Consider the following 12,583-nt stretch of genomic DNA (forward strand, 5'->3'; position numbering starts at 1 on the left):
TCTGGAGTTTGTCTGCAGTACCTAGAGGTCCTTATGTGCCCAGTCTCCTCTCTCACCTGCCACCCCCCATCAAATAAATAAAATAAAAAATTTTAATGCCGGGCATGGTGGCACACATCTTTAATCCCAGCACTTGGGAGGCAGAGGTAGGAGGATTGCTGAGAGTTCTAGGCCACCTTGAAACTATATAGTGAATTCACGTCAGTCTGGGCTAAAGTGAGACCCTACCTGGAAAAACAATAAATTTAAAGTTGTCAAAAATTAGTAGGAGTGGTAGCTATGGAAGGTCTGGAATGTTACATTCTAAGAAATAAAAAAATTATTTAAAGCCAGGAATGGTGGCAGATGCCTTTAACCCCAGCACTTGGGAGGCAGAGGTAGGAGGATCGACATGAGTTCGAGGCTACCCTGAGACTACACAGTGAGTTCCAGGTCAGCTTGAGCTAAAGCGAGACCCTACCTCAAAAATAAAAAAAAAAAAGCCGGGCGTGGTGGCGCATGCCTTTAATCCCAGCACTCAGGAGGTAGAGGTAGGAGGATCGCCGTGAGTTCAAGGCCACCCTGAGACTCCATAGTGAATTCCAGGTCAGCCTGGGCTAGAGTGAGACCCTACCTCGAAAAACCAAAAAAAAAAAAAAAAAAAAATTATTTAAAGAGCCAATGAAAACATGTACCCATACCCTCCCCCCACTTTCCCCTTCATAACTCGGTTCTCCATCATATCTCCTCCCTCTCTCCATTAGTCTCTCTTTTAATTTGATATCATCATCTTTTTCTCCTATTATGAGGCTCTTGCGTGGGTATTACTAGGCACTGAGAGGTCTTGGATATCAAGGCCAAGTTCTGTCCAGACAGATGCATTGTAAGAAGTGGTGCCCTTCCTTTGGCTCTTATATTCTTTCTGCCACCTCTTCCACAATGGACCCTGAGCCTTGGAGGGTGTGAGATGTTTCAGTGCTGGATACTCCTCCATCCCTTCTTCTCAGCACTATGTTGCCCTTTGGGGTCATCCCAATGGTCATTGCAGCATTCACCTTTAATCCCAGCACTCAGGAGGCAGAGGTAGGAAGATAATTGAGAGTTTCAGGCCAGCCCGGGACTACAAAGTGAGTTTCAGGTCAGCCTGGGCTAGAGTGAAATGGTACAAAGAAAAAAGCTGAGCATGGTAGCACATGCCTTTGATCTCCATAATCAGGAAGCTGAGGTAGGAAGATTGCCATGAGTTCAAGGCCACCCTGAAACTACATAGTGAATTCCAGGCCAGCCTGGGTTAGTAAGAGCTCCTACCTCAAAAAAAAAAAAAAAAAAAAAAAAGGAGGGAGGGAAAGAAAGGAGGAGAGGGGAGGGGAGGGGAGGGGAGGGAAATAATTAAGCCCTGAAGAGCAGACTCTGGAAGCAATGTAGTCAACACTGCTGTGGACTCCAAAGGCAGAAAGAAAGAATTTTTTTTTTTTCTTTTTTGGTTTTTCGAGGCAGGGTTTCACTCTAGCTTAAGCTGACCTGGAATTCACTCTGTAGTCTTAGGGTGGCCTCAAACTCCTACCTCTGCCTCCCAAGTGCTGGGGTTAAAGGCTTGTGCCACCATGCCCGGACACAGTAAGTAATCATACAATCACTGAAGCTCAAGGAAATTTCAAGGTCTATACCTAGTTTTTTGGCTAAACACAACATGAGAAAGAAGTCCGAGATACTTAGGTGTCTGTATTTATCTCAAAGCATGGAGGACTGGCGGTACTACTAGTAAAGGAAGTCTGGTAAGTGTGGCTTTAGGCATGTTCGGACTGAAGAAGCAGAGACCAAAACCCAATCAAGGCAGGAGAAAGCGAACAGCTGTCGGGCAGACAGAGCTAAGTAAGGATGGTGAAAAAGCTAAGTCAAAGACAGAAAGAAAAAAACGAGGCCAGAAGAATACACCTGTAATTAAGAGATAAGAGAAGCCACAAGGTTTACAAAAGGAAGACAGGCAAGAAAGAAAAAGGTGGATGAGAAATCAAAACAATGAAACATAACAGCAAAGGAAAGATTAAAGTTTAAAAACTTAAAACTAAAGCCACTGAAACAGTAAAGAAAATAAAAAGGCATCTTATTTAAGCCCCTGACTTAAGGCAAGATAATAACCTTGAGAAACAGGTTTACCCAAATGGTAAACGGATATTATAGCAGACTAAAGGAAGGCATGGGGGAGACAAGAGTAGACGTGGCCAAGTAGCCTCAAAGATACAAGCAATGAAATTCAAGTGCAGACAAAAAAAATTCATGAGTTTCCCAAAAAAGAAAGTAATACGGGACTGTCTTCTCTTAGAACAGAAAGCAGTCACTGTCACTAAACTTTCTCTTTGTTCTAATCAAAGGAACGCACTATTCCGGTCATGAGTAGATTTTAAGTGTGTCCAGTAAACACTCAAAGCCCATAGTCCTCACAGGGTTCCTTTTCTTATACATATTCAGTACTTGACTAGAATGTATAGATGAATTATAAAGCAGACCACTGTCAACATAATGGTTTGGTGTTAGGAGACTTTTAGCCTTTTAAGTTATTAGCTGATGAGCCTGAGGAAGTACAGTTACAGTTGGTTATCTCCATCTTTTCAAGTCTAAACCTCTGACAGCAAACAGTAAACCAAGCCACATGATTTGAACCAAAGCGGAAGATCAACTATGCATGAAGGACATGACAAAATCAAATTATACACAGGAGCAATCCATTCCTTCAGATCCTTCTCAAACACAGGCTGCTAATTACAATGCTGGAGCATCATAGTTAAATAAAACAAACTGATATGATTAAAAACAAACTTACTTTAAGAATTTCATCCACACAGCTCACATCACCGGAAACTGATGCCTTAAGATAAAAAGAAACATGCATTAAATTTGGAGTACTCTGTTACTCTAGATTTAAAACATTATTAGAGGGCTGGGGAGATTGTTTCTTTTTGCGGTAGGGTCTTGATCTAGCCCAGGCTGACCTAGAATTCACTCTGTAGTCTCAGGGTGGCTTTGAACTCACAGCGATCCTCCTAACTCTGCCTCCCAAGGGCTGAGATTAAAGGTGTGCCACCATACCCGGCTTCATTAACTTTTAAAATGTAATTTTTCAGAGGAGCAGATTATCTACAAATTTAGTTTATTCATATACAAGCTATACCATGATTCCCAGACATAATTACCACCTTACTGTTCTGTGGAGAGAAGTAATTAGATGACAAATGCAACTAACAATGAGTTTCCCAAGGCCAAAGACAAGATCCTAAATATTCTTAAGACAGTACTTTATGTGTCTCTGACTTTTTGGCTTCTGATAGTACTTTTTGACTTTTTAAATTAAACAAACTTGTCTTGCATGTATGAAAGATCATACTAAATAATTAAGATGATAACATAATTATATGATAATAATAAACAAAATTTCAGTTCTTTCACAATGAATGCTTACTGCTTACTTCTTTGGTTACTTTAAGCTTTTTTTTTTTTTTTTTCCAATTTTATTTATTTATTTGACTGAGAAAGATGGACAGAGAATGGGTGCGCCAGGGCTCCAGCCACTGTGAATGAACTCCAGATGCGTGAGTCCCCTTGTGCATCTGGCTTACATGGGTCCTGGGGAATGGAACATGGGTCCTTTGACCCTGCAGGCAAACACCTTGACCGCTAAGCCATTCCTCCAGTCCTCTTTGGTTATTTTAAATTTCACATTTCATATGCAGTTACAGTAGCCATCTCAGCTCGTTAATGTGACTAGAGAAAAAGATGACACCATCTACACTACACAGCACTAACATCCCCACGGTCACAAAAGCCCTACATTTAATACCATGAGCCATGACCTGTGTCTCATTTGTAACAATGTAAGAACAGAGAAGTTACATTTCTTCTTAAACAAAACAAGGTGTATTATTCCATAAAAACCAAGGAAGGAATCTAAGGTATTGGTAGATCTTACTTTTATTCTACAACTGATTTGTCATTTGAGAACCATGAGCAACATTTTCTCTATTTTTCCCAAAGGGAAAGCTCAAAGTTCAATGGTTCCACCTGAGTGTCAACTCACAAGCCTTTCTTTAAACTAATTTTTGTAAATCTTCAAACTTTTATTTCCCTTACTAATACTAAGGCCAAAAAGTAGCCAGGCATGGTTGCCCACACCTTTAATTCCAGCACTTGGGAGGCAGAGGTAGGAGGATTAATGTCAGTTCGAGGCCAGCCTGAGACTACATAGTGAATTCCAGGTAGAGTGAGACCCTACCTCAAAAAAACAAAAGAAAACAAAAAAAAAACCCAACCCCCAAAAAAGGTAGTTCGGGTTCACTGAAAATTCCATGGATAATTATAATTTTACATAGTCACAATGATAAAAGTTCTAAACGTATAACTTACATCCAGAGGTTGGGATGGTATTTTCAGCTTGGTGAGATGTGCTTTGCTGCTGGGCTTCAGCTCAGTCATGCTGTTGCCATGGGACTGACTGCTGTAGTGCTCAGAGGACAGCTTTGGTTCCATGGACTCCTGTCCATCCATGGGCCGGACGTAAGCAGTGGGTTTCTGTAACATGGAGCTGGACTTTGACATCAGTGAAGGTGGGAAAGACTGATTTGAGTGCTGCCCACTTGAAAAAGGAACACGGGAAGGAGAATCCCAATTGGCCTCAGGGTCCCGAGGTGATTTGGAGCGCGGATGTTCCTTGCCATGGTGATCATTCCCGTGAGACCTGGAATGACTAGAGCTTAATGAAGAAACAGCCTGGGGTTTTCCAGGGCTTGAGGATCGTGACTTGGAGTGTTCTGACCCATGCTGGCCTTTTCTCCGGCTACTGCTGTAGGGTTCACGCTCATGCCTCTGGCCACCACTAGTAGCACCACCTGCACTGGCCCGCTGGCCACTGTGTCCACTCTGTAAGCCAGAGGACCGCTTCTGAGCCTGTGAAGTGCTGGGCGCAGGCCCTACTGGAGTCCATTTGCTACTCTGATGAGCACCTCCATGTCTCTGCTCAAAGAAATTTGGATTTGATTTTTCATCAGCTGTTGGTGGTACTGTAGGCTTGGGAATTGCAACAAGCTTTGGTATAGATCTGTCTCCTATGAATTCCTTCATTTCATCGTAGTCTCCAAGCATACTCTGAATACGACTTGATAGCTTATCTTCTTTGCTAGTCTATAAAAAATTAAAAATATTATTAGCATAATCAGAAATAAAATAAGCTTCTTTAAATGTGAGTGTACATATAAAATTTACTGATTACAGAGAGGGCATGAGTACGCCAGGGTCTCATACCATTGGAAACAAAACTGAAATACATCTGGCTTTGCTAGTACAGGGGCATCAAAGCCAGACCAGCAGGCTTTACAAACAATAGCCTTAAGCGGCAAGCCCTCTCTCCAGCCCTAAACTAAGTTTCTAGGTGGATTTTACAGCTTTCAAATAGAACAAGTTTTTCTGTTTGTAATTTTTATTTCCTTATGAGAGAGAGGATGGGCACGCCAGGGCCCCTAGCCACTGCAAACAGATTCCAGATGCAAGTACCATGATATGCATCTGGCTTACATGGAGAATTGAACATGGGTCCTTATACTTTGCAGACAAGCGCCATAACCACTAAGCAATCTCTCTCCAGCCAAGAACATTTTTGTAATGTACTTTTTAATGTTTATTTGAAAGAGAGAAAGAATAGGCATGGGGCCTCTTGCCACTGCAAAAACACCTCCAGATGCATGTGCCTCCTTTGTGCGCCTGCCTTCCATGGGTACTAGGGAACAGAATATAGGCTGACGGGTTTCACAAGCCAGTGCTTTCAAGTGCTGAGTCATCTCCCCACCCTAGGAATAGGGTTTTCTGTTTTGTTCTCTTTTTTGTTTTTCAAGGTAGGGTTTCACTCTAGCACAGGATGGCCTGGAACTCATGGTGGTCCTCCTACCTCTGCCTCCTGAGTGCTGGGATTAAAGGCGTGAGCCACCACCAGCTTTAAGATTTTTATACCTATGAAAGAAAATTTACAGTTTACATTAAAAAGAAATCAAGACTGATGGGCTAGAGAGATGGCTCTGCAGTTAAGGTGCTTGGTTGCAGAGCCTAGAGAACTGGGTTCAATTCACCAGGACCCACAAAGTGGTGCATGATACACAAAGTGGTGCATGAGCCTAGAGTTTGTCTGCAGCGGCTAGAGTCCCTGGCGTCCATTCTGCCTCTCTCTGCTTATTAGTGAGTGAATGAATGAATGAATAAATGAAGAAAGAAAGAAAAGACTGAACTACCAAGATTGGCTGGCTGAGTGCTTAGCTAGCATGCAGTAAGCCCTGTGTTCTCTCCTCAGTACTACATAAAACAAGAGTGAGGGTACAGGCCTGTAATCTAGAACTTGGGAGGCTGAAACAGGAAGATGAGAAGTTTAAGATCACCTTTGTCATGTGGAAACTTTAAGCCCTTGCCATCCTGGGGTACATGAGAATGAGACCCTGACTCACCAAAAAGAAAAACAAACAAACAAACAAACAAACTGATTACCACTGTGTATTTTTCAGATTGACAAAAATCAGGGGCTGGAGAGATGGCTTAGCGGTTAAGCACTTGTCTAGGAAGCCTAAGGACCCCAGTTTGAGGCTCGATTCCCCAGTACCCACGTAAGCCAGATGCACAAGGGGCGCACGTGTCTGGAGTTCGTTTGCAGTGGCTGGAGGCCTTGGCGCGCCCATTCTCCCCCCCCACCCCCGTGCCTCTTTCTCTGTCTCTCTCAAATGAATAAATAAAAATAAACAAAAATTTTAAAAAAAATCATTATTCCCTTGACTTTAGGTTGTTGGAAAAAATGTTTGATCATATTAATCAAGAAAGGGTATTATGGGCTAGAAAGACGATTTAGCAGTTAAGGCGCTTGCCTGAAAAGCCAAAGGAACCAAGTTCAATTCCCAGGACCAACAAAAGCCAGATGCACAAGATGGTGCCTGCCCCTGGAGTTCATCTGCAGTGGCTGGAGGTCCAGAAGTGCCCATTCATTCTCTCTCCCCTTCTCTCTCAAATAAATAAAACTTTTTTTAAAAAAGGGAGGTCTGCCGGGCGTGGTGGCGCACGCCTTTAATCCCAGCACTCGGGAGGCAAAGGTAGGATCGCCGTGAGTTCGAGGCCACCCTGAGACTCCATAGTGAATTCCAGGTGAGTCTGGGCCAGAGTGAGACCCTACCTCGAAAAACAAAAAGCAAAAACAAAACAACAACAAAAAAACACCACCTGTAGTGATGTGTGCATTAAAAAAGGGAGGTTAGACAAATGGCTTAGTGGTGAAGGCCTTCAGACTCTAATGAGCTGAGTTCAATTCCCTAGTACCCACATAAAGTCAGATGCACAAAGTGGTACATGCATCTGGAGTTCATTTGTAGTGGCTGGAGGCCGTGGCATACCCATTCTCTCTCCTCTCTTTGCTTGCAAATAAATAAATAAAAATATAGCTTAAAAATATTTTATCCTAATAATCAAGAAAGGGGGGCTGGAAAGATGGCTTGGTGGTTCAGCTGCTTGCCTTCAAGCCAAAAGGATCCAAGTTCAATTTCCCAGGACCCACATAAGCCAGATACACAAGTGGCACACGCATCTGGAGGCCATGGTATGTCCATTCTCTCTTTCTGTCTATCTCTAGCAAATAAATAAATAAATAAATAAAGTTTGTTTAAAAAATTTAAAAGAGGGGGGAGCTGGAGAGATGACATAGTGGTTAAGCACTTCAGTTGCCTGTGAAACCTAAGGACCTGGGTTCAAAGCTCAACTCCCCAGGACCCACGTAAGCCAGATGCAGAAGGTGGCATACGCATCTGGAATTTGTTTGCAGTGGCCGAAGGCCCTGGCACACCCATTTTCTCTCTCTCTCTCTCTCTCCCTGTTTCTCTCCCTGTATGTCACTCTCAAATAAATAAATAAATAAATAAATAAATAAATAAATAAATAAATAAATAAAAATAAACAAAGAAGAAAAAAAAATTAAAAAAAGAAAAATATACACATATCTATATGAAGAAATCATCAGGATCAGAGAACAAATACAACTAATTACAGTATAATTACCAAATAAATGGCAGCTTAATTCAAAGAGTAAAGAAAACTCTTAATCCTTTTTCTTTAATCTAATTTAATCCACATTCTTCAATTCCAAATGCCAGTTTTTGTGTTACACTCATATGAGTAGTGTCACTATGATTTAACTGCCCTTAACTGGAAAATCATGCCAAGCTCTACAAAAAAGCTTTAATAGGATACACAAATGGTTTCTATAAAAACCAAATTGTGTAATAGTAAACTAAGGAGATGTTGTTACTTTAAACATTTCACCAGGAAAAAAACAATCTAATACATCCTCAGTGTCTTTCTAAGGACCAACAATCGTCTTAACTGCTGCAATAAAAAGTAACACTGCTAGGGCTGGAGAGAGCTCCTAAAGCACTTGCCTGCAAACCCTAATGACTGGGGTTCAATTCCCCAGAACCCACGTAAAATTAGGTGTGCAAAGTGGTGCATGAATCTGGAGTCCATTGCAGCAGCTGGAAGCTCTGGCATGCCCATTCGTTCTTTCTCTTTTTTCTCTCTGCTTGCAATAAATAAATGAAAATCTTAAAAAAAAAAAAAAATTCCAGGGCTGGAAAGATGGCTTAGCAGTTAAGTTAGCAGTTAAGGTGTTTACCTGCAAAGCCAAAAGACCCAGGTTCAACTCCCCACCCATGTAAGCCAGGTACACAAAGCGGTGCATGCATCTGGTGTCAGTTTGCAGCCGCTGAAGGCCACAGCATATCCTTTCTCTCTCACTCTGCCTCTTTCTCTCTCTCAAATAAGTAAATAAAAATATTTTAAAACATTCCAGCACTTGGGAGGCAAAGGTAGGAGGATTGCTGTGAATTTGAGGCCAGCCTAAGACTACAAAGTGAGTTACATGTGAGCCTGGGCTAAAGCAGGACCCTACCTCAAAAAAAAAAAAAAAAAAAAAAGTACCACTGCTATTATACATAGTATAAGCCTTTAAAAATGTTAACTGTTGGCCAAGAGTGGTAGTATACACCTTTAATGCCAACATTTGGAAGGCAGAGGTAGTGAGTTCTAGGTCAGCCTGGGCTAGAATAAAACTCTACCTCAAAAACAAAACAAACACAAGTTGGGCATGGTGATATATGCCTTTAATCACAGCATTCAGGAGACAGAGGAAGGAGGGTTGCCGTGAGTTCAAGGCCACCGAGACTACATAGTGAATTCCAGGTCAGCCTGAGCTAGAGTGAGCCCCTACCTCGAAAAAACATTTTTTTTTTTTTTGTTAACTGTAGAAATGAAATCCAAAGTTAGATGAAATACTAGAAAGACATCTTTTACCATTAAAACTACTTTAGTCTCATGAGCACTGGTATTATTTGGTGTTGTCTGCAATCTTTAATCAAGTCCAACAGTAACAAAAACAATAAATTTACTGAGCACTTCTGACAGCAGTTTAATAAATAAAGCATTAAACACATTTAAGGGAGTCTGAGGCTTTCGTCTACAGTAACATAGGTAACATGGTGGGAGAAGAACCAGGAGGCAGAGACTTGCTGCCTAACAGCAGCTCAGAGCTGCAAATATGTGGATGTAAGGACACCCGACACAGTCCTGTCTCCAACGCTGCACATTACACACACTACATGCCACACAAAAACATTTGAAGAGCAAAAATGTCATGTCACTTGGGTGAAAGACGCGTTCATACAAGCACCGTACGCTGACCCACTGCGCCACTGAAGCCTGAGAGACACTGGGACGAGGCTGACTTACAACTTTGTAAGGCTCAGCGAAGAGAGGAGAGCTGGGCGGGAAGGCGTCTTCACCCTGCTGAATCTCCTGATTCCGCCTTTCCCGTTCTTTCATGCGCAGCACATTCCGGTCTTCACGGTTCATGTTGCTATGGAAGAAACACAATTTTTATACCACAAAAATAAAAGCTGAATTTTCTTTTTAAAATATTTTTAGTTGTTTATTTACAGAGAGAGAGAATAGGCACAACAGGGCCTCTAGCCACTGCAAATAAACTCTAGATGCATTTGCCACCATGTGCATCTGGCTTTACGGGGATACTGGAGAAACAAACCTGAGTTGTTAAGGCTTTGCAGCCAAGCACCTTAATTGCTGAGGAAAATCTCCAGCCCGAATTTGAATTTTCTGTACTTATTTTGTCAATTTAACATTCTAAAATGGTGATTACTCTTCTGTCTACCAATCAATTACAGGCATTAGTGCTAAAGTTGCAACTGGGGGTGATTATGCCAACTAAAAGCATTATCATCTGTTACAACCATCCAGAGAGAAAAGATTAGTCCGTAGTATTAGAACCCACAACCCCAGCCAAACACCCCTATGAAGAATCAGTGCTGGCAACTAAACCCAGAATCACAATTGCTAGTCAAGCATGGTGAATTCCTGACCAACACTCCCAACCCAAACTCTATCTCAGTCAGCTAAAACTTGTACATTCAGAGGGGAGCACCTTCAATATTTCTTCTAAAAACTGTAAACACCCTTTGCCCTTAGTGACTTACAACACACTCCACCTGCCCCCCGACCCCCAGTGTCCAGCTCTTTCTCTACTTGGCATCTACCTGATCTTGATCTCTTTGTGTCTCAAACACAGCTTCCTTGGTGTCCATCCTTGTGGCAGTTTGACCTCAGCTTTGCTGTTGTGCTAGATTCCCTAAAAAATGACAGTTCTGCTCTAAATATATTAATATTTCAATTAATACCTCAAGAATGGCAAAACTAAGGCTTCTAACCATAGTCAAAACATTAGTAGTCTAATCAAAGACTACTAAAAAGCCGGACATGGTGGTGCACACCTTTAATCCTAGTACTCAGGTGGCAGAAGCAGGAGATCGCTGTGAGTTCAAAGGCCAGCCTAAGACTACACAGTAATTCCAGGTCAGCCTGGGCCAGAGCAAAACCACACCTCAAGAAAAAGAAAAAAAGAAAAGAAGACTACTGAAAAAGAAAAAGTGCTTGGATGGTGGGAAAATGGGAGTGTCATGTCTATAGTCATGACTGCAGGATACAGTTTATTAGAATAAATCAAGACAAAGAGCTTATTTACAACAGCAAGGATTGTGGCTAAGTAGAAAACAATTTCAGAAGTTGTCAAGGGGCTGGAAAGATGGTTCAGCAGTTAAAGGCACTTGTTTGCAAAAGCCTGACAGCCTGTGTTCAATTCCCCAGTGCTCACATAGAGCCACATGCACAAAGTGGTGCATGGGTCTGGAGTTCATTCAAGTGGCGGGAGGCCCAGGCACACCCATTCTTTCTATGTAAGTCTGCCTTTTTCCCTGTCTTTCCCTCAAATAATTTTTCTCAAAATATTTTTAAAAAAATTTTTTTGTTTATTTATTTGAGAGTGACAGAGAGAAAAAGAGGCAGTTAGAGAGAGAGAGAGAATGGGTGCACCAGGGCCTCCAGCCAATGCAAACAAACTCCAGATGAGTGAACCCCCTTGTGCATCTGGCTAACATGGGTCCTGGGGAACCAAGCCTCGAGCCAGGGTCCTTAGGCTTCACAGGCAAGCGCCTAACCGCTAAGCCATCTCTCCAGCCCTCAAAATATTTTTAATTATTTATTTATTTGAGATAGGGAGAGAAAGAGAAAAGAAAATAGGCAAACCAGGTCCTCTAGCCACTGCAGATGAACTCCAGACACATGCACCACCTTGTGTATTTGGCTTATGTGGGTCCTGGGGAATTGAACCTGGGTCCTTAGGCTTTGCAGGAGAGCACCTTAGCTAAGCCATCTCTCCAGTCCTCAGATGAAAATTTTTTTTTAAGGTGCCAAACAAATCCCCACATTCAGGAGGCAGAAGTAGGAGAATCACTGAGTTCTAGGCCGGCCTGAGACAACATAGTTAATTCCAGGTCAGCCTGGGCTACGGAGAGACTCTACCTCAAAAACAAAACAAAACAAGTTGTCAACCCTGAATAAAATCAAGGCCACTTGTTGAACCTTTAACTGGAGACAGATTAAACTTATGATTTGATTCTGTTTAATGAAGGGTGAGAGAAGGAGAGGAGAAGGAAAAGGGGAAAAGAAAATTTAAAAGGAGAAAAATAAGATTATAACTTTGGAACTATAATTTTGTTTTGTTTTTTTTTTTTTTGAGGTAGGGTCTCACTCTAGGCCAGGCTGATCTGGAACTCATTATGTAGTCTCAGGGTAGCCTCAAACTCATGGCGATCCTCTTACCTCTGCCTTCTGAGTGCTGGGATTAAAGACGTGCGCCACCACGCCCAGCTGGAACTGTAATTTTAAACCAAATAAGAAAACTGAAGTCAATCAAGACAGGGAGAGGGATTTCTCAAGAGGGAGTAATGGGAGGGGGTGAATATGATTTTAAAATGTTATATACATTATAATTTTGCCAAAAATTAAAACTAAACTATATAATAAAATATTACTAAATTAATTTAAAAAACCAGGGAAAACTATAATTTAGAATGGGCAACAAACCAACATGCTCTGACAACTTTTATCACTGGTTGCAAACATCCAAACATTAATCACAAGATAAAGACAGAAAGTCTAACTGTATTAAATGCGTATTCAAGTTGTATCT

The 12,583-nt window shown here is 41.7% G+C and overlaps 1 protein-coding gene across 2 annotated transcripts in view; it reads right to left on the minus strand.

The window, feature by feature from the left end:
* Aff4 (AF4/FMR2 family member 4) overlaps positions 1-12,583 on the minus strand; it is a 96,682-nt gene that overhangs the window by 60,815 nt on the left and 23,284 nt on the right. For both annotated transcript variants that reach the window (XM_045153718.1, XM_045153717.1), the window contains exons 2-4: positions 9,772-9,898; positions 4,378-5,151; positions 2,801-2,845 (exon numbers count right to left, since the gene is read on the minus strand). In XM_045153718.1, the coding sequence (XP_045009653.1) occupies positions 2,801-2,845; positions 4,378-5,151; positions 9,772-9,894 (942 nt within the window). In that variant the 5' untranslated portion in view covers positions 9,895-9,898. The remainder of the gene's footprint in view (positions 1-2,800; positions 2,846-4,377; positions 5,152-9,771; positions 9,899-12,583) is intronic.

The sequence above is a fragment of the Jaculus jaculus genome, chromosome 6 (genome assembly GCF_020740685.1).
Source record: "Jaculus jaculus isolate mJacJac1 chromosome 6, mJacJac1.mat.Y.cur, whole genome shotgun sequence".
NCBI lineage: Eukaryota > Metazoa > Chordata > Mammalia > Rodentia > Dipodidae > Jaculus > Jaculus jaculus.